Source organism: Mus caroli, unplaced genomic scaffold (assembly GCF_978045245.1).
Source record: "Mus caroli unplaced genomic scaffold, Mus_caroli_1 scaffold_7, whole genome shotgun sequence".
Classification (NCBI taxonomy): domain Eukaryota; kingdom Metazoa; phylum Chordata; class Mammalia; order Rodentia; family Muridae; genus Mus; species Mus caroli.
In genome coordinates, this window is record NW_028227262.1 from 143,900,876 (window position 1) to 143,927,378 (window position 26,503).

Below are 26,503 nucleotides of genomic sequence, written 5' to 3' on the forward strand. Positions count from 1 at the left end.
GAGAAGGAGAAGGAGAAGGAGAAGGAGAAGGAGAAGGAGAAGGAGAAGGAGAAGGAGAAGGAGAAGGAGAAGGAGAAGGAGAAGGAGAAGGAGAAGGAGAAGGAGAAGGAGAAGGAGAAGGAGAAGGAGAAGGAGAAGGAGAAGGAGAAGGAGAAGGAAAGAAAAAAGGGAAGGGAAGGAAGAAAAAAGGAAGGAAGGAAAGAAGGAAGGAAGGGAAAAGAGATGTGAGGGAAGGGAGGGAGAGAGGGAGAAAAAAAGACAAAAAACTAAATGAACAGACCTATGAAATGAATTGTCTATTTCTGGGCTGTATACAAAAAACTAACCACAACAGAGGCTTCATTTCAGTAGTGACTGCTGCCTACTTCTGCCTAGCTCAGCAATATGGCAGGAGAAAGCTCTCCCACATTGTACCCTTCAGACCATACTACCCAAAGCCAAGAGTCATTAACAGGTCGCTCTGACTGCTGCCCTTTGGAGTGTAACTCAGGAGTGTGGGAAGTTGTATCAATGAAGGGGCAATGAACTGGACAGAAATTGTGTCTCCCTTCCAAGCCATAGCATGCCACCCAGCACTGCAGTATAGGTGTCTCCAGACACTGGGACACCTTCTAACCATTGAGTGGAGATTGAGGACATCCATGAATTTTAAGCACATGTGTGTCATTTCTTTCCATTTCCCAAAGGGTCTTGTGTGAAAGGTATTTAATCATGCCTATCAAAATTAAAAAGAAAAAAATAGGAGCTGGGTTTGTGGCTGCATAGGACAATGCTGTTCTAGCCTTGAAAAGATGTGTGTTCAAGTCCCACCACTGCAAAAAAGAAAAAAAGAAGAAAGAAAGGGAAGAATTAGCATTCCAGGTAGGAAGTTGACTATTGACTATCGTATAGAGTTAACACTGCTCCATTCCAAAAGGATGACCTTGCAGGGGTGAGGGCAAGCACCCTCCCCTGAGTATCCAGCTGCTCCTCTCCACCTGTGCTGTGAGCATGGCTTGGAGAGGGGCTAGAGTGACCAGGGAAAGACCACGGGAGGGGAGGGCTATCTGCTACAGGGATGACTCCATCCCAGCCAGGCAAAGGCTTTCCAGATGCAGCTTGCTGCAGAGTGGGGGCACCCATAGCTCCGTAAATGACCTTTCACCTATGCTCTGTAAGGAAACTCAGTAAATTCTTTAGCTCCCCAGGGTGAACTGTGGTGGAATCCTGACTTAGTTTGTCACTGGGACCTTAGGAGAAGGGAAGTTATTGTTCACATCTTCCTCTGGGAAGGGATATTATTAATGGTAATAAATGACACCATTGGCGTGCTTGTTCCTATGTCTCACTACAGTGCTAGCTTAGGGATGTACATTTCTGTTTTCTATGAACTCACTGCAGATTGAACAGTGGTTTCTTAAGACCCAGTTTGCTAACACCTCACTTTACCCTGCTGCATTGTCCTCAGAGCCTCTCACGGTCCATTCTGACATCAGTTCTACAACGTCCCTCACCCTGAAGGACTGTAACCATCCTCTGCCCCTATAAACAGTTTACCAATGAGTCCCGCCGTGCTGGCAATGGCAGAGATCCTGGATTTCCAAAGATGGCTTCCAATCTGTCAGTTCCCATTCCTTAATAGGTTTTTTAAAAGTACTTAGGTTTCAATATCTTAAAATGCAAGAATATTTAAAAATGTAATCTATTTCCCACTCAAGAATAATTGGACTATAAGACTGGAGTGTTTTATAGGCAAAGGAAAGCATTAATTACTGTCATGATTATATACTTTTTCAGCACTATATATTTATTTATCATTTGTTTGTTAGTTTGAAGAATTGAGGGAAGTGGAGAAAATGGTAACAATATGACTTTCCAGGACCTTTCCCCAAGATCCAAGTATATGTCCATTTCTCCCTCCATCGTGTCTGTAAGATTGGTGTGATGTCTTTCACTATCTGTTCCAGTGCCAACCTGACCTTAACGGCTCCCCTGCCCTCCTCTTACCCCAGCCCCATCCTCTCTCACATCATGAATCCAGCCCACCTGTATGTCTTCTGACTGCCTTCCCTGGCCCCAGTGACCTCCCCAGGAACACTTAACCAAGGCCATCCATGCTCATACTGCCTGGGCAACACTGGGTGACTTTGGGCCTGTCAGGATCCCTAGAGAACCTGAGCAGAGAACTGGCCAGAGTTTAATGAAAGCCTATTTACTGAGAAAACAGCAAAGCATGCTGAAAAGCCCTGGCTGGGGGCAAAGGCAGTTCAATGGAAACTGACTTCTCCTAGGTCTGAAGGAACAAGGGAAGCAAGCAGCAGCTCCAATAGCCCAGGTAGAACGGAAACCTCTCTCCTATGTTTATGTCAATGAACCCAGCCCCTAGCAAGCAGCTTAGCAAGAGGGAGCCAAGACAAGGTGATCTCCTCTCCCACTGTTCTTCCCATTGCCTGGACCCAAGGAGAAGAGATTCCAACTGAGAGTTGAATGGAAGTCACCCTTCCAAGGCTCTGAGCAGGAGAAAGAGGGAATGGATTCAGAAGGGCAGCTCAGGTTTTACATTTCCCTTCCTCCATTAGGTGGCTTAGATTTTCCATTAGAATTTACTGCCCATTAGCCATGTACTGACTTGCAGCTTTCTCCAAACCTAGAAAGGGGAAGGGGTCTTCCTTTATGTCTCTGAGAACATAGTATCTGGGCCCCTGGATTGGCTCCCCATCTTCTATCTCTGAGAATGCCTTACATACCCTCCAGTAAGAACTCTGATTTGTTGGTTCCTCTGTACTTGATAAACACAAAAGTCTAAAGTAATCCAGGACCTTATTTAATTTAGAAAATGCAAAGTGTATCCTTATTTTATTTCCTGGACTCAATTAGCATGTATTTGCATAGTTGTTACCCAACATCATTGAGGCACACCTCTATCTGAGAAAACCAATTAGTAAAGAACAAATTTAAATGTACCTCATCCAATTCATGTTGCTTAAAAGGGCAGTGGGGGCGAAGGGGAGGAATTCAGCCTGTGTTGTGGGTTGCAGCTCATCCGTGGCAGGTGTGACTGCACGCTTGAATAAGGCAATGTTGCACAGAAAGACAGCTTCCACAACCCAGCCTAATCAGCCACTGTGTCACGAAAAGAAGCTCAATTCGATAGTATTAGGTAGTTTCTAATTAAGCAGACACAGACACTGTGTCCTTTCATTCTTGACTTCTGAGTAAAAGCAAGTAGACTGAAGCACTGGCCTACTGAGAGTGGATCTTACAGTGACCGGTGAGGCCTGCTTTCTCTTCCATCCACCTTTAACCACTACATGTGTAGAGATGCTAAATGCATTCTTCCAAGAAAAAGAATACGTGGCTGGATTTCTCTAGCCCTCCCTGTTGGTATTCTGTGATGAGCAGAGCCTGGCATTAGTTACATTCTTCTTTAAAAGTTTTGAAAAATGTATAAGCTGAGAACTTCGTGGGTTTGTCACAGTCAATCACATAAGGACCAAGACTGAAGGTGTTGCCATCTTTTGCCAGGCTGATAACTCACTGCAAATGGTTTCTTGCTTTTCTGATCTCTCCCATCTTCTTCTGACTACTGTGTTATTATCAGAACCCACTGGGCTCCAAATGGAAGGACAAGTGGAGATGTACCATTCATTGGGTGATTAAAAACACAGGCATGCGTAGATGCAGAGATGTCCAGAAGAGTGAAGAGGAAGGCTCTTCCTCATACTAAAGCCACCACCTCTCATGCAGCATTCTGAAGAGGACTGTGGTCTAGAGGAAAATGAAAAACCCAGGATGCCAGAGAAGGTAAGTAGACCAGGAGCGTTCAGTTCAATTTTCTACGTTTAACTAAAGTACACTTACTAAAATGGCGACAGTCTCCATTTTGTCTTGTTCCAGCCACATTCCCCACCCCTACCTCCTTTCACTTTCTTTGGAAAACATTATCTGTTGACTGGGTATAATTCTTTATTCTTTCCCTCTTCCTAAATGTTGAGGTAATCAGTGAAACAAGTCCTTTTGGGGGCGTGGGGTGGGGATGGGGGGGTCTGTGTCAGTATTGAGAGTCAATAATGTGCGAGGAAGACAAGTCTTGTTGACATATAATTCCCAACGATGAAAGGAAATGCCAGAGCTTTATTTATGATCTTTATTGAAGTTTTATTAAAGGACAAGGTACAGAAATAATCACATTAAACCCATGTGCAAGCAATTCAAAACAAGTGGCTACATAATCCACACTAGATTAAGGGAAACATTGCAACACTATGACAAACATCCCTAGCTCCCTATATGAGGAAAACCTTGTCTGCTTGTTCTCAGTCACACTATACCTGTGATAAATCAGTCCAGCACAGACTTTTCTGCCAGAATGTTCCTGGTGATGGAGAGAAGCCCCCAACCCTTTGAATATTCTGAAATATGTTCTAAATAACACTCAGTCAAGCAAACTACTTTCTATGTGTAATCTGTACAGATTCAGCATTCTGTTTCAGGATAGCGATCTTGTTCTAATACAGAATAATTTTTTTTCTGAAATCAGTTGAGTTAAATTGATACATCAAATACATGAACATGTCCACCTACACAAAACTGGGAGTAAGAGGGTCTCGATTTACAAACACAGCTACATGGGGAACTACTGGGATGTCTGACAACATCTCTAGTCACCACAACAGGAGAACATCCGACAGGAAGCAGGAAGCAACACCACAGAAAAATGAAAGGAGTCTGCCCACAGCGGCAGGTACAGTGTCTGCTTATTACTTTAACTGGTACTAAGTCTGTGCCCAGAGGCAACAAGCTAATCCAACAGTGATCACTGAGAACCAAATGAGGAAAACAAAGTTCTCCAGGAGGCATACCAATGTGATTGTACTAGCAAATACTAAATAAGTCTTATAGCATATTTTCTTCTATGCAAAGGGTTTTTTTTCTTTCTTTCTTTTTTCTTTCTTCCTTTTTCTTTTTTTTTTTTTTTTTTGACTGAGGGGAGCCACTGTTAAAACACAAGTTCCTTTTCTATCAGCTAAAATGCTCTAAATTGTCTACCTGTTCCATGAAAACACCAAGAAAATCAATTAAGACATTCTCTTTACAACTGCTTTTGCCTAAAAACTTCCGTAAATTTCTTTCTCATCTACATGAGAGCTGGAGTGTAGAATATTTTTTCTCAGACTCTGAAAAGGTACTAAAATCAGGGAACCACACAAAATAAAACACTATCTTGATAGTCTGGAAAAATTCAAAGACATTTACTCTAATAGTAGCAGGTTCCTCTACACAGTTCTCCGTGCTTTGTCTTCATGATTAAAAATAATAAAATAAATCACGCACTTCAAGTCAGAGCACACTTCAGAAAGTTAAGCAGTACATATGAATTTGCACCTGTACTCCTGCCCCATCACTTCATACAGCAGTCATCTGCTCGTATGTTTGGATCCCCTTTTAAACATATGACCCTGGAGGTCCATCTGTGGCCTCCAGTGTCTGGCTCAGTGTGTTGAAATGTCTATTCCTAGGCTATAAAGTAAACTGCTCTTTCCTTCTTCTTCTATCTAGACTCAAAGATCTTGTTCCCACTGTACTACTGTGCATTTGTCACCAAAAGGAGTGGATGACTTTGATTTGGGGAGAAGGCGTTTCTAAAACTAGTAACAGTAATGTCTCCTCAATAGCCACTGGTGAGAGACACCAAGCTTAAGCGCTCACTCACAAAACCTGCTACTTTGCAGATGAAACAATCATGTAAACTTATTACTGACAATGTAGTGAATGAGATTGGTTATAAGAAAATGTGGGTCCCTTTTGAGATGAAATCATATGTGAAAGTTTTACAAATTACATCAGGTACCTAATAAAAGTTGTCACTGTATGTTGTCACATGAGCTATTATAATAGTATCTGCCTTCTAAATGCAGCCATTGTCTCTGAAAATTCTTTAACATTCCTTGCTTATTTTCCCTCAGCATGCTACTCTAGGAATAATGGCTTGGTGTTTGTAAAGTGTTTTGAAATCCCTAAAGTGTGATAACCAACTCAAGGACCATTTTATCCATGCAAACTGTGTCTACCCAGTGAGTCCACTTAGAAATCTAGGACTGGCAACTGTTGTCTCCTAGGACTTAATAAATGATTCCCTCTGGCTCCAAAAGCAAGTACTTCTTCAATGGCAGTGGGAGGGACAGCCTGGGGATTGCTTTGTGGCATCTGCTGTGTAGCGCTTTTCGGATGGCGCATCTTGACAGGTGCATCAGGGTTCTGGGCGTGTTGCGGCACACCGTGAAGAGAGAGTGGTAAAAGTCCCAGTGTTTCTGCAAAGCAAGGCGGCACAGGTTAATGTGAGGGCGGCTCCTCAGCTTCCCCAGATAAAGACTCGCACTGATGCATCTACCCCTCCTTTCCACATAAGAAGAGCTTTCTAGAGTCTCTGATCGTGAACAAAACTGAGCACAAAACAAAAATGGGAGAGTAGAAAGTGGCATGTGATAAGACTGGAAAGAAAAGCAGGGGAACACGTTCACAATCCAGGACATGATATAAACTGCCATGCTTGAACTCAAACCAAAATGGCAATTCTAATTCAGCTCAATATTATAGCATGTTCTTTATGTTCCTGGTAATATCCACTGGCAGTGCCTAGCAGGCAAGCAACTTGAAAAAGGTAAAAGAGCTAACAATTAGCAGAATAAGATTATACAAATGAGCCTCTAAGTTCAGGGAACTTTGTACCTGGCACCTCTCATATACTAGACACAGCAGAGACTTCAGAAGTCAACAACAGGATGCTCTGTGGGAAGGGCTAGTCTACAGATGGACCAAAGTCTTAAGTTCACAAGTGAGGGCATGGTTCTACTAAGGGTTTTGCGTGTGGCTCACTGCAGACTCTGAAATAGTGTTTTCTGCTTAGTCATAAGTACCTAGATATAGTTGAAAGTAAACTAACTAGTGACATAAAACACTATGGTGTGCTGGGAAAAAAATGCTGAGTGAGCAGTCCTGGATCGTATCCCTTAACTCATTTAAATTAGAGGAAAATAGAACTGCCACCTTTATATATTTACTCAAACTTCTCTCAGAGAAATTCCCAAGACTTCCTATATCACATATTTGACAGATATACAAGCATAGATTTTTACCTTCTCATACTTGCATTTTATAATCCTTTGTTTCATTACATTTGAAAAAAATAAGCTTTGAAAGCATTCTCAAAATCAATGTGTTAAACAAGAATGCTGAGTGCTTATGCAGAGATCTGGCAGCACTTGATAGTGAAGACCACAGAAAGTGAATCATTTACCTCCAAGTCATCATCAGGAATGGCTCGTCTCCACTTTATGTTCCATCGAATGTGCTCATAGGCATTGACCACAACTTCAATGGCTTTCGGGCAAGAGTGGCAAGCCTGGATCACCTGCAGAGGAAACAGAGATCTTGTCACTTGGTGTGGGCACATGACTCACATCTCTCACAGACATCAAGAATCCCCAACCAAGGTTGGTTATGGCTTCACACGTCTTCAGTTTCCCCTTGTCAGTATGCTTTGGGATCACCAAGACTCTGGACCTTGATGCCCACCAAGGGACCACACCAAGACCACACAATCTATGAAGAATAGCCATGCCTGTCATGTTGTCTGGAGCACTCTGCCTTTAAGGAGTGTCACATCTTTTGGGTATGGTTGGTTTTACTGCCTGATCCAATGTAGATGGGCATATTCATGAAATCAAGCTAACTTTATCAACGATGAACAATAAAGATGAGGTACTAACAAGAACAGAAAGACACGATGTTGAAGAACTCCTTGCTCTACCCATAAGTGAGGTGATGCGGAGAGAGGCAGTCTCGACACATACTTCCAGCTGCTTTGAATTCTGCAAGGTTGTTAACTCTGTTATTATAAAATGGCTGGACAATAGCACCATGATAGGTCTGCTGGTGACCATGTGGCAAAGCAAATTTCAAGAGTCACCAGTGAGTCAACCAAAGACATCTTCCAGGAAAAGCACCTGTAGTGGACTGGTATCATATACCAAGCCATACTCAGTCACTTTCTTTAAGAATGAAAGGTAACATGAGATGTAGTTATGTCATTAGCATATTCCATTCCAGACTTCACTGAGCAAACAAAACCATGGTGAGCCAAAGTCATCAACATTTCCCACTGTACACAAAGGGATTTCATTTTAGATTTAGACTAAACTGGATTATTAATCCACCTGAACAAAGCTTTTACTAGCCATCAATATTGCGTAATCTGCTAGAGCAATCAAGTAGCATTTGTTAGGTTACAAAATGTGAAGACAAAGCAGAAATATGCAAAAAGCAAAAACAAACAAACAACACAAACCTCACTAGGTTCTAATTATGATAATGAGAGAAAAAAACAAAACCACATGTACTAGGTATGACAAGTGGTAATAAAGGGTTAGCCCATGTAATTAATTAAGGGTTATATTACATGGTTTTTAAAAATCCCAGCTACAGCACAATCCTATAATGGCAGTACTTAGGAGGCTGAAGCAAGATTGAGTGTCCAAAGCCAGCCTGGGATACACAGTGTAACCTGTCCCTCAAATACACCAAAGATGAAAGCTTAAAAGTAAAATTTGAAAATAAAACTAAAACATAAAAACTACATCAATCCAATCCAGGGAGCTGTAGAAATTGGGTCTAGTCAGCACAGATCCTCGTTTGAAGGAGCAGAGGTCCCCTCTCCATCTTGGACAGTAGAAAGGTCTCTGGCATGTGTGCACCATATCTGAGTGTTTGCGCCATGGTGTATCATCTCTCAACTGGTTAGATGAGGTAGAGTAAGGGGAAAGGAAGGTCTTAGCTATCAATATAACCTCACATGGGTGCCTCCCACACTGGCTTCTTGTTTACATAGGAAGGTTTGTGTGAGTTCTACAAGTGTCACAATTAATTTGGAACACCCAAATTGCCAAGGCTTCTTCTCTCCATGTTGACTACACACACACACACACACACACACACACACACACACACACACACACATCACCCTCCATGAAAACTCTCCCACCATTTTTGAGGTGAAGTGAATAAAGAATAAAGAATGAACCAGATTCTGAGGGATAACTGAGGATGATGAACAGGAGAGCTGACAGCTCCTCAACTCTGAGACCTTCCATGTTATAGCATTCAGGGTTGTAGAGGCCCCGTGAGTGATGTTCTCTTATTGATAAAGTGTACAGTAAGAATAAGGTGAGAATAACACGTAGATGGAGATCAGAAAGCCACCTTTAGAGCAGAAAGCTCATTACATCCATTGTTGAACAACCAGCCTCGTGGGACTTCTGTTGCTCCAATGATGTTTCTACCCTCTGTCTGCAGGTCCTTCTCTAGTTGTCAAGCTCACTTCTGGAGGGTAGCCACCCTGAAGAGCAAAGAGCTCACATATTCTCCAGGTCCAAGGATCAGTGAGCCAACCCAATCCTCCTGCAGCTCTCCATCAGTGTGTCAAATAGCAAGGTTGGAAACACAAGCTAGGGGCCGTGGAAAGAGCGTCGTGAAAACAAGAGACAACAGGCCTGACCGTCCTCTGCTAAATAGCATGTAATGATGTCTGGCTCCTGTGACTTAAGGGGCATAGAGACACCAAGAGATGGAGTTGGGACATGTGTAATAGAAATTACAAAAAGGAAGGGCAGAAAAGGTTCAAATAAAGTTGTACATACAGAAATGTAGATGTTTAGAAACCAAACTTCACATGTCTGATGCTTCCATTTGCACCCAACATCCTTTTGTGTATAACAAAGCAATGACTTTCAACTTTCATTAGGGAAAAATATCTGGCCAAATATTTTGACCAAATCCTGACCTTTTGCAATCTTCAGAGACCACAGGCCTAAATTGCTGGCATTAGTTTTTGCTGATGGTTTATCTTAGATGTGGTTTCTATCGCTAGGAAGAGACACCATGACCTCAGCAGCTCTGATAAAGGAAAACATTTAATTGGGGCTGGCTTACAGTTTCAGAGGATTAGTCAATTATCATCATGGCAGGAAGCATGGCAGCAGGCAGGCAGATATCATGCTGGAGAAGGAGCTGAGATTCTATATCTTGATCTGCAGGCAGTAGAAGGAGACTGCCACACTAGGCCTAACTTGAACACATAATACCTCAAAGCCCTCCCCTACAGTGACACACTTCCTCCAACAAGGCCACACCCACTCCAAGAAGACCACATTTTCTAATAGTGCCACTCCCTATGGGCTAAGCATTCAAACACAAGAGTCTATGGGGCCATTCCTATTCAAACCACCACACATTCTAACTACTAAGTTTTCTTCTGACAGAAGTCTTGATTCTCAAACTGTATAAGGATCCTTTTTTGCCTGACAGCCTCCTAACTGTCATTATCAGAACCTCAGCTCCTGGGGCTAACACAACTAGACTCACCTCAGGCCTCAGTATTTCACCCAGGTAATACATAGGTAGGTAGGTAGGGAGGTAGGGAGGGAAGGAGGGAGAGGGAGAGAGAAGGAAGGAGAGGGAGAGGGAAGGAGGGAGAGGGAGAGGGAAGGAGGGAGAGGGAGAGGGAAGGAGGGAGAGGGAGAGGGAGAGGGAGAGGGAGAGGGAGAGGGAGAGGGAGAGGGAGAGGGAGAGGGAGAGGGAGAGGGAGAGGGAGAGGAGGGAGAGGGAAGGAGAGAGAGGGAGAGGGAGAGGGAGAGGGAGAGGGAGAGGAGGGAGAGGGAAGGAGAGAGAGGGAGAGGGAGAGGGAGAGGGAGAGGGAGAGGGAGAGGGAGAGGGAGAGGGAGAGGGAGAGGGAGAGGGAGAGGGAGAGGGAGAGGGAGAGGGAGAGGGAGAGGGAGAGGGAGAGGGAGAGGGAGAGATGATAACAAACTCTAAAGCATCACTGGACACTGATTGCCAGGAACCTAAACTAACACATGACAGGGGGCCATTGTTTCTGCTTAGCCTCTGATGGGCTAAGAAGCAGAGGACACCAGAGGACTTCACACTCTGTCTCTATAGTGACTTTTTTCTTCCATCACAGAATAATGACTAGACAGAGATAAAATTGTTTGCTAAAACAGTGATCACCGGGGAGTGGATCAGATGCCACCCCCTCATCATCCAACTCCTAAAGCATAAACAAACATGGGATAGATCCGAGGAGCTGGGAAGATGACTCAATGGGTTGAGCACTTGCTAGGCAAGCACAGAACCTGACTTTTATCCCTGAGACCTTCTAAAAGAGATTGGCATCCTGTTCCTGGTGCTGGGGAGGCAGAGATAAGAGAATGCCACCCTGGGAGCTTGCTGGCCAGTTACCTTAATTAAGCAGCAAATTCCAAGTCCAAAGAGAGAGCCTGTTCCAAAAATACAGTGGAAAGTGATTGATGAAGCCAACCTTAAATTGGCTTCACCTCCAAACACACATACACAGGTACCTACATACCCTGACACACAGAGAGAAACACACAAGGGAGATTAAAGATGTCTCTCTAACTCTTTCAGGTGCCACTTGTAAGACACTTTTCAATAAGAAATTCTCCTAAAGCTACCTTGAACCCTATAGAATGCTATGTTTTTGTGTATACACACACAGACACACACACACACCACTTATTATCAAGGGAATTGTTTGAGCAATGGGCTTTACACACTACATTATTCAATGGCAGAAATCACATTTACCTCCCCCAAATTCTCACATTATCTTTCCCTTCCCCAGAAAAATTGTCTTTCTTGACCTACAAGAAATCTTGATTCTGGCTCCCCAGGGTGTCGCTTTCTTCAGAATTATGCTAGCAGCAGAAGAAGAAAAAAAGAATCAAATGTCCTTTTGTACCCTGGAAAGCAATCGTAGACCCTATCATCCTCCCCCACCACGTTGCTTATGTAATTTATACATTGGCTCTCAGTGAAATGTCTGCCCATCCACTTTGCATTGGGAAGACAGCATCTGCCGCTCTGACCTTGTTCCTTGTAAATAAGGAAACTGAATTCCCCATCCAGGGGAGAACAGATCACTTTATCTTCGGGATAAATGAGTCAGTCATTTCCCTGTTGTCAAGACGACTTTCTCTTAGGAAAGTTGGGCGGTGGAGTGGTTGTTCTAAATCATGTCGGAGCATCTGCATAGTACATTGAAGTTTTTCTTCCACTTTCCCAAGCCTACACACTTTTCATGGACAGCAATGAAACTATCCAAGCCTACATTAAATCCCTTAGCAATCAGCTAAAGCACAGGAAGTCAGAGGAGCAAACAAAACCCAAAGGAAGACTAACCTGACACTGCTTTCAGCGTTCTTTGGGACACAGAAATGGGAGGAGCCACCAAACAGGGCTGGTGCTAGAAGCTCTTACCCTGCCCCCAAAGCACAAGGAAGAGGAAGAGAGGGACGCTGCCTCACCAGACAGGTGGGTATGCCACCCCCAGTCTCCATTTAGTGCTGTAGAAGTCTGGGGGTGAGGGGAGGTCTGGGAAACTAAGGGATGTGTTCATACACTGTACAGCAGTACACGGCCAAGTAGACACTTAGCATTCCCAATCGCTAGGCTCTGTCCCTAACAGCAAGTGAAGATTAATCCTCAGTTGAAATACTGAGATGCAAGTGAGAATTCCCTCCTGAGTCAGGATTACTGACTCGCTGGGTCTTAACCCACTTTGGATTATCTGAAGGTCTCCCTCATGGAATTCACTACTCCTGAGTGATTTCTACCATTTTTACTTTTTCCTTTCCTTTCTGTTTGTGTTTTTTGTTTGTTTAGTAGTTAGCTTGGGGTTTTTGTAATTCTAATAGTATGAAACAAGGATTTACCTTGTAACCCAGGCCTCAAATTTACAATCCCCCTACCTCTATTTCTTCAATGCTGGACCAATAGGAGCATGCCCATCACCACTTCTGACTGTCCTCCCATCTCTAGAACTTTTCTCAGATTGTCCTCATATATATATGTATGTATATATGTGTGTGTATACATATACATATGTGTGTGTGCCCTATATGTTTATATGTGTATATATGCGTGCATGTATGTATTCTATATGTCTTTATATACGTATATGGGAGGGATGGTCTCAGTTGAGTTAGAAAGAATAGTCTCCAAATTTCTCAGCTTCTTTAAGTTAAACTTTCAGAGCTCCAGTATCATCTGGCTTGCTTTAAGTGTTAAATGCATTTGACTACAAATTAATGATCATCATTAACCTGAGGCTAGCACCGCCTGCGTCCCGCTACTCTGTCATGACCTCTGTGTGTGCTTTTCTTTCCCAGTAGACAAAGCTACTTTAGTAGGTACCTTGTCTTGGTCATATCAACATCATTAGCATCTGCTCTCTGCCAGCCCATTAGAGATTATTAATTAGTGTTGTTCTGAAAAAGAGGTCATGCTGTATGTTATTTTGTGAATAAATCCTTGAATAAATTATTTAAGGTCAGGTCCTAATCTCACCACCTCAGTTTCCTCTGCTGGAAAACAGAATGATGAATCCTTTATAGAATTATTGAAGGAAATCAAATGAGCATATATCAAATGTTTGTAACAATGTGCTGTATTTATTACAAATCATTATTATGTGTTAGCTGACATTATTGCTAACTTTTGCCAAATTGGAAGAATGTGCAGTTCTTTCCTGGCCTAAGCTAACTCATTCTAAAACAGGCTCTGTAGTCTTTAGACCCGACATTAGGTAGGAATGCCTTTTCTTTCTGTACTGACTTTCCAGCTTGTGCTCAAATTTCAAACACACAATGAGAGGGTGGACCGGTCGAATGGAGGTTAGTGCAAAGACTCAAGTCTTGAACAAGTTGGAATCACGGGAAGACTATAGGGCGCACACACCGGGCACTCACACCTTTATTTGAGTTAAGAGCGGGGATGCAGCCTCACCTTGTGGAACTGTGGGGGGTAGATGCGCGCAGCCCCGTGGTTCAGCAGCAGCTGGTAGCAGATCTCAGGCTGTGCAGCAGGACGCACGGAGGTGACCTTCAGCACGTACTGGATAGCAGCACAGCCATTGATATCCATGAGGTTGGCCTCAGCTCCCGCCTCCAGCATCATGTGCATGAGCACATGGTCGCAATTCCAGGCAGCCTTGTGTAGAGGGGACTTGAAGTCATCATCACGAGCGTTGACCTCGGCGTTGTTGTCCAGCAGGGTGCGGCAGATGAGGTGGTGTTCCCTGCTGTACTCCTGCTCCTTGAAGCGCAGGGCCCAGTAGGTGGCAATGGCCAATGGGGTCTCCATGTGGGCGTTCATGCTATCCACGATGGCCCCGTTCTCCACGTAAAAGGCAACCAGCTCGGAGAGACCAAAGTGGGCCGCCGTGTGCAGGGGTGTCTCTTCATCCTGGTTGTTGGTTTTCATGTTTACGTTTGCACCTGTGGAGGAAATTAGAAGCAGACAGATATTTAAACATACAATGTGTTTATGGTTCCTTCATATTCATGACTTTCCTCATGAGGTTCATTGAGCATAACTCTTTCTCACGGGTTCTCTTTAACCTTTGCCTATCACGCCTGACTCCCACCTAGCCATAAAGGGTCATTCCTGACCCTAGTGTAAGTCACTCCTTAAGCCACCACCACCGTCCTCCTGACTGCTAACAAATGCACCCAGAAGAAGAGCTAACAATCTGATCTCTTTCACAAGTCTTGAGCACTGGTCTTCATTCCCTGGTAGATTTAGAAGTAAATGATGTCTATAACAAAACGGTTTATATCATTAAAATGCCAAGCATATAAAAATATAAAATTTTGTGGGCTTTTTTTTTTTTTAATTTAAAGGGTGGAAATAGGTAAAGGAGCTTGCCACTGAAGGCTGACTGCTTGAGTTTGGTATCTGGGATCCATATGGTGGAAGGTGAGAACCAACTTTCACTAATGGTCCCAGTGAGTCCCATGCACATATGTGTACACACACAAATAAGAATAGATAGATAAACATCATTTTAAATTAAAAATAAAGAATATATTTAAAAACTGCAGCTCATACAGGAGACTTTAAAATGTATGAAGATTTTAAATTTAAATTTTTACTTATTTGTGTGAGTGTGCTCACTCCTCTCTATGTACACCCTATGTACGCAGACCTGCCTTGAGCTGGAGTTCCATTTGACTAAGAGCATCCCACTGTGGGTTCTATGAGGAAAGCCCACATCCTCTTCAAAAGTAGCAAGTGTTCTTAACCACTGAACCATCTTTCCAGTCCTTAAAGATTGTTTTAACCATTTTATAAAATAATCTTTCTTCTCTTTCAAAGCAGGTAGATCTAAAGTTTGATGCAAACTAACTATGGTGGCATGAAATTTCCAGCTACACTGGCTGAAGTCACAGTATCGTGGGAGCTATGTCTTTGTGATATAATAAACAGACACAGAGAGAGACACACAGAGAGAGACACAGAGAGACACAGACACACACACACACACACACACACACACACACGCACGCACACGCACACGCACACGCACGCGCACACACACTTTTTAGCACCAAAACAGCTTAAACATCATAGTTCGTATTGAGAAGTGTAAAAATCAGCATTATAGAAACAGTCATGGAGAGAGAGGGAACAGAACTATGACTGGGAGAATGATTTCACAGACAACTGGGCAAACGCAGTCTTAGGCATGATTTCCCTGGACAGCACTTTGGGAATGCCTTCATGAAACCCACTTACTGAACAGAACAGGAAACCAGTGTGCTTTTTATTTTTCTGATAACAAATTTTAAGCGTTAGAATTACCAACCTGAGAAACTAGAAATTTCCTTCTCTGCCTAATTTAAAGAGGTGGACCAAATGAGCCCTAAGGGCCAGCGTCGTAAATAATTGTACTGGAAATTTTCATTGGTCCTCCAAATACAAGATCAAAGAGACTCATCATCATTATCATCAGTTATTGAGGATGGTAGTGTTATTGATATTACAGTCACCAATATTAATTTGGAGTTGAACAATGTACTGCATCATAACCTGTACTTCATGCAGAACCTCATGGAATCTCCCGGCAACTGTGCAGTAGATGCAGTTTTTACCCTAATTTTATAGTTGGAGAAAGTTATCCTTGGGTTAACAATTGCACAAAGTGCACTAAGGTACTGAGCTTGCAAGCAGAAATTTGCAAGCAGGCAGCTGGTTTGAAAAAAAATCCCTTATTAGTATGCTATTCTACCTCATTATTATTTTTTCTGCAGGAAATTTTATATTGCTTGTTATATGAAAACCAGATGTAGTAGAGATGCCATTGCATTTTATAAATTTAAAATCAGCTTTCTCACATGAATGGCTCCTTCTTGGCCTTATTTACAGCATCCCCTGATTATTCAGAATATACTTAAAGAAGGAAACTCTCCCACAAGCTGTGTCTGGTTAAGAAATCAACTCTCCAGTGAGGTTTCTCCAGCACGGCTTAGCACATACTGGGGCTTCTCACTTGCAGGAGGCAGAATTGTAATCAAAGCCATTCTTTCTGGGCCCGTGTTCATCAGTATTCTGACCCGGAAGGGTTCTTTCCTTTCTGGTCAGGTTTCTGCTCCTAGGTGAGATAGGATGAATACAAATGTCTTTCTGGAAGCCATATGCAGGGTCACTTCAGCTGCAAGAGAGTTTCCAGTAAGAAAGAGAATCAAAGAGTCAGGAGGAAAATTTTACAGGCCAACTTAGAGGGAACCACAGCCTTTGGGCTTTTTTTGTAATGGACTTGAACTTGTACTCTTGGCCCTTCAGTTATCTTGGGATAACTGAATGCATGGTAGAGTTACCTTCTCTGAGCTGGAATGTCTCACTTTTAGAATTGAATTTCTTTCTCCAGCAAGAACTTTCCAAAAGAATGTATAGTGTTTTTTAAATTTTAGATTCTTGATTTCTTCAAGAAATTAGAGTTCAGAGGCTCGGTGAGGGAACTTTCAGGAGTGCTTTTTAGCAGGAAGATACAAGGGATTATTTTTCTTTTCTTTCTTTTTTTATTAGATATTTTCTTTATTTACATTTTAAATGTCATCCCCTTTCCTAGTTTCCCCTCCAAAAACCCCCTATCCCCTCCCTCCTCCTCCTGCTCCCCAACCCACCCACACCTGCTCCTTGTTCCTGGCCCTGGCATTCCCCTATACTGGGGCATAGAACCTTCACAGGACCTAGGGCCTCTCCTCCTATTGATGACCGACTAGGCCATCCTCTGCTACATATGCAGCTAGAGCCACAAATTTCACACTGTTTTCTTTGATTGGTGGATTAGTCCCAAGGAGCTCTGGGGGTACACATAAGTGGATGCTCACAGTCATCCATTGGACGGAGCACGGGGTCCCCAATGGAGGAGCTAGAGAAAGTACCCAAGGAGCTGAAGGAGTTTGCAGCCCCATAGGAGGAACATTAGTGGATTTCTTTTCAACAACTTCCTAAGCTAATCTTCCTGCAGTGATGATGAAGAGGACAGTCTGAAATCCCAGCGTTTGCAGGTGTGGCCAGTTTTCTCTGCAGTCTCTGAAAGAGAATCTGTCTCATCTTTGGTGCTGGCTGCCGAGCCTCGGTGGCACTTTGCTTGTAGAAGTGTTCCTTCAGTCTTCAGCTCTATCTCTACATTTCTTCATCTGTGTCTTCATAAGGAAGAACACTGCACATCCTCCAACAGGTCCATCCCACTCAAGAATGGCTTCACTGTTATTAGTGATGCCATCTGCAGTCATGCTGTTTCCAAGCACATCCACAGGCTAATATGTTAGATATTTGGGCTTCTATGAATTTTTTTTGAGGAATTTGACTCAAGCTCATAATATAGCAAATGCAATATGATATATACAAATATATCTGCACAGCTTCAATATTATTATAATCATATCCCTGTTGATGATGCAAATAACACCTCTCACTCTTGCTCTCTCACTCCTTCTCTTCTGAGATCATGTCTCACTAATATAGCCCAGGCTACCTCTGCATGCTGGGTGCTGGGATTAAAGGCATGTACCACCATGCCCTGGTGGGAAAACAAACATTTCTTGATGTGGAAGAGCTCCCTGCCCTCCTACTCTCTTCCCAGTTAGAATTTCATCCAGCCATAGGCAACTCTAGCTGCCTTCATCAGCCTCTTCATAAGCAAGTACCATCTTTACTTCTGTTTAGTCTACCAGTTGTATGCAGAACTCTAAACCAGATGGTTTGGTCTCCTTTTCTAAGTTTGAACACAAGAACCATGAGGAAATATCTCTGGTTTGCTTCCTTCACCCGACATCCAGTTGTGAGTCTTACTACTCCTGTTCTTTTTGCTGGCGCTGGCTCTCAGCATAAGCTGTCCACAGTTTGTCCTTTCTATGAGTAGTAGATAATTCATGGGAGTTTCTCTGACTTCTGAATGAAGCAGCTGCACTACATCTTTCAGTTTCATTAAACAGGATGAATGAATGCTGCTGGACCAGCTTATATGTCAGTAACTCACGTGGGAGGGTTCTCATTAAGCCACGCCTTCATCAGGAATGAAACTTTGAGTCCGGTTAACTGCAATCAATCTGGTACATGCACAGTGAGAGCTCATTGTGCTTTAATGTTTCCCCCTAGATTTTGAGTAAGTTAGATGTGGTATAATACTTGTATTCCTTTTAAAATTTGCTCTCCTAATCATTTCTATGCTACTAAATTGTGACTTTAAAGACTATTTAAAATAATTAAGTAATGATCCATGAAGCAAATGTGCCTTACTTTGGGTCTTCTTTTTTTTTCTTTCAAAATTTTGATCTTATAACTAACACTAGTAATAATAAGTAGGTAGAAATTTTAGTATTGCTTACTTGTAATAAATTTATGAAAACAGAATTATAAAGCAGAGATGTCTGGTGTGTTTGGCATATTTATGAATTATATTTACATTTATCCCACTGATACAGTGGAGTAGATATTTCTGCTATCAGTGTGTTACACATTTTTAAAATTTTATGCTAATTCTGAAAGTTAAAAATACCATTTCTTATAGTTTTGAATTTATTTAGTCACCTTATAATTATTAACTCTTAAAATCTTTTCTTTGATTAATCATCCAAACAGTCTTGTTTGCGTATAGAACTCTGAGTGATTTGCATTTGTATGAGTTCTCCAATGGAGATCTAAGTGTATAGTATCCTAATGGAATATCTTCTTAGCCATTTTAGCTTGAGTTCTCATAAATATGGTGATAATGACTTTAGTCAGTTTTTCCTTGTGGGTTGTTTTATTGCTTATTTTCTTTGCTTTTGCATTACAATGGTCTACTACTACTTCAAGGTCCAATGACTTTCCAGATTAATTAAAATCTAGCCTTTTCCCCCAGGGGGTATTTAACATTTGCTTGCTCTTGGGTTTATTTTGATCTACATATGGATTTAGGAAGACTTTAAATCTCCATGGAGTTTTTATGCACAGAAACATGGCCTCTTGATAGGCAGTGGTGGCTCAGGCCTTTAATCCTAGCTCTCAGGAGGCACAAGCAGACAGATCTCTGTGAGTTCAAGGACAGCCAGGATTACACAGAGAAATCCTGTCTCAGGAAGGAAGGAAGGAAGGAAGGAAGGAAGGAAGGAAGGAAGGAAGGAAGGGAGGGAGGGAGGGAGGGAGGGAGGGAGGGAGGGAGGGAGGGAGGGAGGGAGGGAGGGAGGAGGTTTCTTTAAAAGGATTGTTTTACATTCTCATAAGGTACATCCCCAAACGTTTGCAAGTATTTTCATTCTAAGTGAGCAGGGTAAATCATTCAGGGATGAAATAACTTTTCACAGTGGGAGAGCCTACCGAAATCCTTGCTGTAAGACTGTCTTCAGAAGGAAGCTTCAATGGCAGCGAAGGAGATAGATACAAACTGACTTTTACCCCAAGTAGCAAAGAATGAGATAGTTTTAAAATCTGTCAGTGGGCAAAGGACTGTAATTCATGTGCACTAAGAACCGGGCAGACAGATGAGGTAGAGCAGAGACTGGAAAGGAGAGTGGGGCTAGTCACAGAATGGGGATCCAGGCTCAAAGGACACTGGGCCTCCAACAGGAATTTACAGTGTGGTCAAATGCTGTGTACTCTGTTCTGCTGTAGGCTGAATTTTATTCTTTGAGGAATGACGCTCTCAAAGGAGAAACAGGTTAGGAAAGTTCTGAGCACACAAAACCAAAACCACCCTGATTTTTATTATAGCTGCATTCCCAGAAATGCCCGTATTTCTCTAAAATGCCAAAGTGTTTTGCATTTATATGTAAAATGGAGTTAGCTTATATCTCTATTGTGTTACTGCATCCAAATATCTATTATTACAATAGCACTAAATTTTGGCTTTTTTTTTCTAAATATGCAATAATCAAGCATATAAAATTAAATAAGTGTTAAAGCACACAGATGACTTGCCTCTATCTGGAAGGTTTTACTCTTTGCCATAAGACAGAGTTTTCGAAAACACCCAACTCAATCCTCCTTGCTTGTCCACTTACAGATAAAGCTTCCATTCTAAAGTGGATGTTTTCTAATTATTTTGAATATTGCCTTTGCTTGAATGATAAACAAGCTAAGGTAAATTTCTTTCTGTGAGCTGACATATTTTTACTGCTTTAAACAACTACCAGACTCACAGTGACTAAGGTAAACTCCAGAGGTAGCCAAGGTAGACCCCGAGAGGTCAGAGGATCCTATCTGCTACCTCTCTCTGGCCCTATCCTGTGGCTTGTGAATGGATGGGAGGACTTTGTGCAGCCTCTCTGTGGTGTATGCTTCTGGCTGAAAGCAGGCGAGCCCCAGCCAGAAAGGACCGAGAGGAGTGTGATTTTAAATCAAGTTTGAGTTCTTAGCCAGCCCTGGTTATCTAACTTTTGAATTGAGACTGAAGGTTTTTCTGAGATGGGCAACCTTTTGTTACCTAAAATTTAGTGGAAGTAACATGAGTTTGCTACATTCCACAGTAGGGGAGAAATTAGAGCTCCAAAATAATGATTTAAAGAGACACCAGAATAAAAAACAGAAGCATTTCATGACTATATTACATGTATCATACATGATCTAGTTATAGTCGCCCATGATCAATGGAATTTTTAAGTAGGATAACTCTTGGTCTACTTTTAAATAAGTCAGGACTCTGTGGCCAGGCATCTGTTGGCATCCTAGATTAAGAATATCCATTAAAGCTGAGCCTTAAGGCACAACCTGCAATACCAGCTCCTCGAGAATTGGGAACACAAGACAAGGTCAGCTGGAGAGGCAGACTGAGTGTAAGCCCAGGCAGGGCACCTCAGGCCTTGATATTTACTAATATACTTAATAAATAAAGTAAAAAGACTGCCTAGTATGTATGAGATTGTCGTTTTAATTCCATAAGGATGGCATTTACTAATTTTTAAAATTTTGAATATTATAAAGAAATGGAAGTTGGCCAAGTTTTGTTCCTTAACAAATAACCAACTTTTACTTAATGTTTTATGATTTACTATTTTTATTGGCAAAGCTTCATATATCATAAAGATGTGGTTACATTTACATTTTTCGTTATTTTTTTCTAAGAAAAAGAGTTGTCTACTTCTCCAAAGGAGTTCATATTTTAATCTATCCTTTTGAAATAATATAGTTTTAGATTAAATATTTTCTGATAAATTGGAAACTATAAAGCCATCCTTTAAAAACAAATTCTTATTTGTGTTGGGTCACTCTACACAAACTAGGGTCATATTGGAAGTGGGAAGCTCATTTGAGAAGATGCTCCTACCAGATTGACCAGTGGGAGTGCCTGTGGGATATTTTCTGAATTAATGTGGATGAGTCCAGTCCACTGTTGGCAGTGGCATCGTGCCCTGGATTTAAAAAAATGTCCTTGATTAAAAAACAAAACAAACAAACAAACAAAAAAACAGACTGAGTAAGCCATGTGTCTTACTTAGTCAGGGTTTCTATTCTTGCACAAACATCATGACCAAGAAGCAAGTTGGGGAGGAAAGGGTTTATTCAGCTTACACTTCCATGTTGCTGTTCATCACCAAAGGAAGTCAGGACTGGAACTCAAGCAGGTCAGAAAACAGGAGCTGATGCAGAGGCCACGGAGCGATGTTCTTTACTGGCTTGCTTCCCCTGGCTTACTCAGCCTGCTCTCTTATAGAACCAGCCCAGAGATGGTTCCCACCCACAAGGGGCCTTTCCCTCTTGATCACTAATTGAGGAAATGCCTTACAGTTGGATCTCATGGAGGCATTTCCTCAACTGAAGCTCCTTTCTCTGTGATAACTCCAGCTGTGTCAAGTTGACACACAACTAGCCAGTACACCATGGGAGGCAGTCAGTCCTGCCTCCAGGTTCCTGCCTTGGGTTTCTGTCCTTACTTCCCTTGGCAGTGGTCTATGACCTGGGGTTTCTAAGCTGAAATCAACCCTTATCTTCTTCAAGTTGCTTTTGGTCATGGTATTTTACCACAGGGTCTGGAACCCTAACTCGGATGCTACCCACTCATTATCAAGCTACCACCATTGATGAGAAATCCCTTCTTACCACTTTTCAGCCACAGTCCTCAACGATACAAATGAAATCACAGCAATTTGGTGGCCTCCCCTTTCACGTCATCTTAAGTAACTATTCTTTTATTTCAAATGGTAATAGGATGAAGCGTTTATGGTGCCATAGATTACGGTGACCCGTGACACGTATGAGCATACAAAGGAAATATTAATTCAGATGGATAGTACAGGTCTCAGGAAGAACCTATTGCATTTACTGACTTCATAAGGGTTTAGTTCCCAGCTGGCTGGCTGCTTTACTGGAGTTAATTCATCTTAGTGCTTTTCCATTCATTCTCACTGGTGTGAGCTACACCTGCTTCGGTTTAAGGGTGGCAGGATACATCCATCCATGCAGGTAAAACATAGCATGTTTGTCTAGTTGCCCCTTTACAAATATATGAAAGAAATCTACTTTGGAGCACTCCCAGGCACTTTCCATACTGTTTCTCACTTATTAACACTTATATTATTTTCAGGAGACCTCTTATTCCAAGGTTGGAGCTCATTTCTTTCCTGTTCAGAGCTCTTCATTTTCCTTGAGTTCTAGAATTGTTCCTCAGGTCTGCTTCTTTGTCAAGGATGCAGTTTTGTACAGGGTCAAGATTGTCATTAACTGCCATCAAAGCATATTTTCACTTACCTGCTTTATTCTGGTTTCAATTGTGTCCCTTCGGTCTACAATCTACAGCAAATATACCCCCTTATATTTTTCATAGCCCTGTCTTAAATGAAACCTCAAGTGAAAGATTGTTGTCCTTAAGGTCCCATTACCCTAGAACTTGCATTTTCTGTGGTGTGAAGTCAAAACTCATTTCTCCCATTACCACAGAAACCGACACCTCTTCATTCCCTGTAGACTGTCCTTTAAAGTGTATGTCACACACTGGGGTTGCTTTTATCCTTTCTTATCAGTACTTTCACCAACTACAGTGACTTCTCTATTTCACAGAATACCGAAGGTTCTGGTTCACTCTTTCTTTTCCCTCTACCCTGACACTGTTCTAGGAGCCTTTGTGGGTAACCCACCCAACAGACTCTCTGTTACAGTGGTTGATTCTTCTGGGGGAAAATTTCATCACCATTATCAAGCACCTGCATGGCCTGCCTGTTGAAGATTCTCTGCTAAATGCTTACCCGTGTCCACCCTGTTAGGCTCACTTTGAGTCCCTGGATAATGTTTTCCAAGTGACCTTAGCTAAGTTATTCAACTTTTCTTTGATTCCCAACATAGGCTAAGCTCTCCTTAGGACAGGATTTAATCAGGATAAGTTAAGTGTGTTTCTGTAGCAACATTCAAATGCCTGAGGCTTAAAGCAAAGGAAGTTCCTCACTCTTGTCCCCGAGGCAAAGTAGCTAGAGGGGCAGGAACAGTTTCCTTCTTGGTGTGTTAAATTTGACATTATTTATTATCATTATTAAATATCCAGGGGTGGTGAGTTTTAAACAGTGAAATAGAGGGTTCTGGATGTCCGGGAGGTGAGGCAGGCTGGAAAATCTCAAGTGAACACCTTTGGATGGTATTGAAACCACGGGACTGGATGGGCACAGCCATATTTGAGTTTAGACCAGAAAACCTGTAGCAATGCGCTAACACTTCCCTGTACAACAGAGAAAGAGATGCCGTCCTTGTGGCTGCCGGCACTGAAGCAAAGCACGGGCCGGGCCCAGCTGTCAGCTCAGCTCTGTCCTTGTAGCTGACCATGCTCCTCCACAGTTGCCTCTTCTTAGAGAAGGCATCCTGCCAAAGCCCAGCTGAGGTGTGCTTGCCTTAACCGCATGAGAACAGGAAGCAGAGATAGCAAACTAGTTCCCTGAGACTCCTGAAGCAAATCTTTTTCATATCAAGGCTTACCTGCCGGCTTCCTCACAATATTGCTTCTCGTCCCCTGGGAGGCAGATGTTTTTCAAACAGCCTATGTTTATTTATCATTTTGTTTATTTTAAGGTTACTGAACCTGAAAGAAAAGATATCTTTCTAGATGTGCAGCTGGAAAACAAGATGCCAGCACTGACTGCGCTCAGGCATCTTATGTTTACTTCATTTTCTTTTATCTTTTTAATTCCAAAACCCACTGATTAAAATTTAGCCAAGTAACCAGAGATAAGAGTGAATAGCTCACACTCGTGGAAAATGGGCTGTTATTATGCAGTCTTGCATTCATCTTGTGGGGCACATGAAGTGAGACCGTATCTTCCCTTGAAACTGTTGAAATGCTTTTCTGTAGAAATGAATGCTATTATTGCCATTCAACTGAAAAAAAGAGCCTAATCCAGAGGAACTTAAAAAATAGCTATGAATTTGAAGGAAAAAAAAAAAACAGAATATAGGCTTTTTACTTTACCCAGGGACACAATTCTGCTCTGGTGGCTTTCGGAGTAAGAGGAAGCATGGCCCCAGTGCAGAGATGGAGTTGAGTAGCCATGTCTGCATTGATTTAGGACAGGATGCCGACATGGTATGAAGATGAGGGGTGGGGGTGGGGGGCGGCACCGAGGTGGCAGAAAGCATCACAGGATAAGGAAACAGCTGAGTAACCACACATTTCCTTCTCAGAGGCAGCGATAGAACTAAAATCTTGGTTGAAAAATTTTGTGTCTGTTGGAGCCGCCAGTGTTTTGATCGAGGGCTCTTTTAGTCCATGAGCATTATCTGGTGTGTTCTGTAACCACTGCATTACCAAAGATCTGCTTAAGCGCTCTCTCTCTCTCTCTCTCTCTCTCTCTCTCTCTCTCTCTCTCTCTCCTGTGTGTGTGTGTGTGTTATTGGAGTTGAACATAGGGTATCATGTAGCACTCTATAGCTGAGATACAACCAATCTTATTTTAAACTTTTTATTTTAAGAATAAATAAGTTAGCAACTAAAACAAGCACCACCATAAGAAACATCTAGAATAGTATTCGATAAAATTTGGATCCAATAACATTTGGCTAACTTATTTATTTAAGATACAAAATAGTGTGTTTTATTATGACACAGATATACTTACTACACATCCTTCATTGTATCTTGTTTATCCCCATGCTGTCGTGCTATTTCCCTCTTCCCCCACCCACCCACACAGTCCCCCTTCTGCCCTTACTTTCTGTACATATATGAAACTCACACATGATGAAAAAAGTCAACATTTTTATATTACTCCCTGGCCTCCTTGCTTCTTTTTGTAAAAGTGATTTTTTTTTTTTTTTTTGGATAAGATTCTCATTTCAATCTATAGGTTTTGAATAAAAGCAGATTGTCTTCCCAACCTGCAAGAGGAGATCCTTTCCCCTGACTGATGCTCTTTCCAGGGGCTCCCTGAGATGGTAGCAGGGAGCGAGACTGATTTATACAAAACCTCATGTTCTTGCTGCACTAAATGAGGGTTTCTCCTTTACCTATAAGCCCACATCATTATTCTAGATCAGCATTTCCCAAATTCTGTTCTATGACATATTAATACTGTGTGGTATATTTAACAGAACTCTGTGATTAGATAAATGTGTGTGTTCTGGGCAACTTTGTACAGGCCCATGTTATCATGCACAAGACTGGAGGGAAGCTGATGTCTTTAACAAGAGCCTACCCAGAATAATTTGGTCATTCGTCTGTCTTTTGTACCACACCTGCTAGCCACACAATACAGTGGACTTTGGAGCATTTATTCCTAGACAGAAGCAAAGATGTCACACAGACACAACACAGAAAGAATGATCCAGACATGGTGCAGGGTCACTTGCAGGTATGAGGGTCTTGGGGTCTTGCTTGTTTCACCATTCCCTCCAATGCTGAATTGCTTGACCTATTAACAGTGTCTTCAGTAAACTGGTGAGAGCCAAGATTCAAGGGGCTTGTCACTCCATCTCTGTTCTGCACAACTAGTTAAGATCTTAACTCAGGAAACCTTGCTACAGAACTTACATTTTTAGAAGTCACTTTTCAGAGTTTAGATTGTCACAACCAAGACAGTTGTGCCCACTGCCCACCCTGATCCAACCAGAAATGTTGGCAAAGGAGGACGTGCCACCGACCTGCTTTTCCCTTATCAGAATCACCGGAGAATTCAAGTTCATTGAGGGACATGCAGGTTATAGTGGAGGC

At 42.2% G+C, this 26,503-nt stretch overlaps 1 protein-coding gene across 2 annotated transcripts in view; it reads right to left on the reverse strand.

Moving 5' to 3' along the window:
• Window positions 1–4,181: 4,181 nt before the first annotated feature.
• The window catches only part of Asb4 (ankyrin repeat and SOCS box containing 4), a 43,455-nt gene continuing 21,133 nt past the window's right edge, over window positions 4,182–26,503 (reverse strand). For both annotated transcript variants that reach the window (XM_021165306.3, XM_085840834.1), the window contains 3 exons: window positions 13,840–14,330; window positions 7,277–7,390; window positions 4,182–6,290 (listed from right to left, as the gene is read on the reverse strand). In XM_021165306.3, coding sequence (XP_021020965.1) covers window positions 6,102–6,290; window positions 7,277–7,390; window positions 13,840–14,330 — 794 coding nt within the window. In that variant the 3' untranslated portion in view covers window positions 4,182–6,101. The remainder of the gene's footprint in view (window positions 6,291–7,276; window positions 7,391–13,839; window positions 14,331–26,503) is intronic.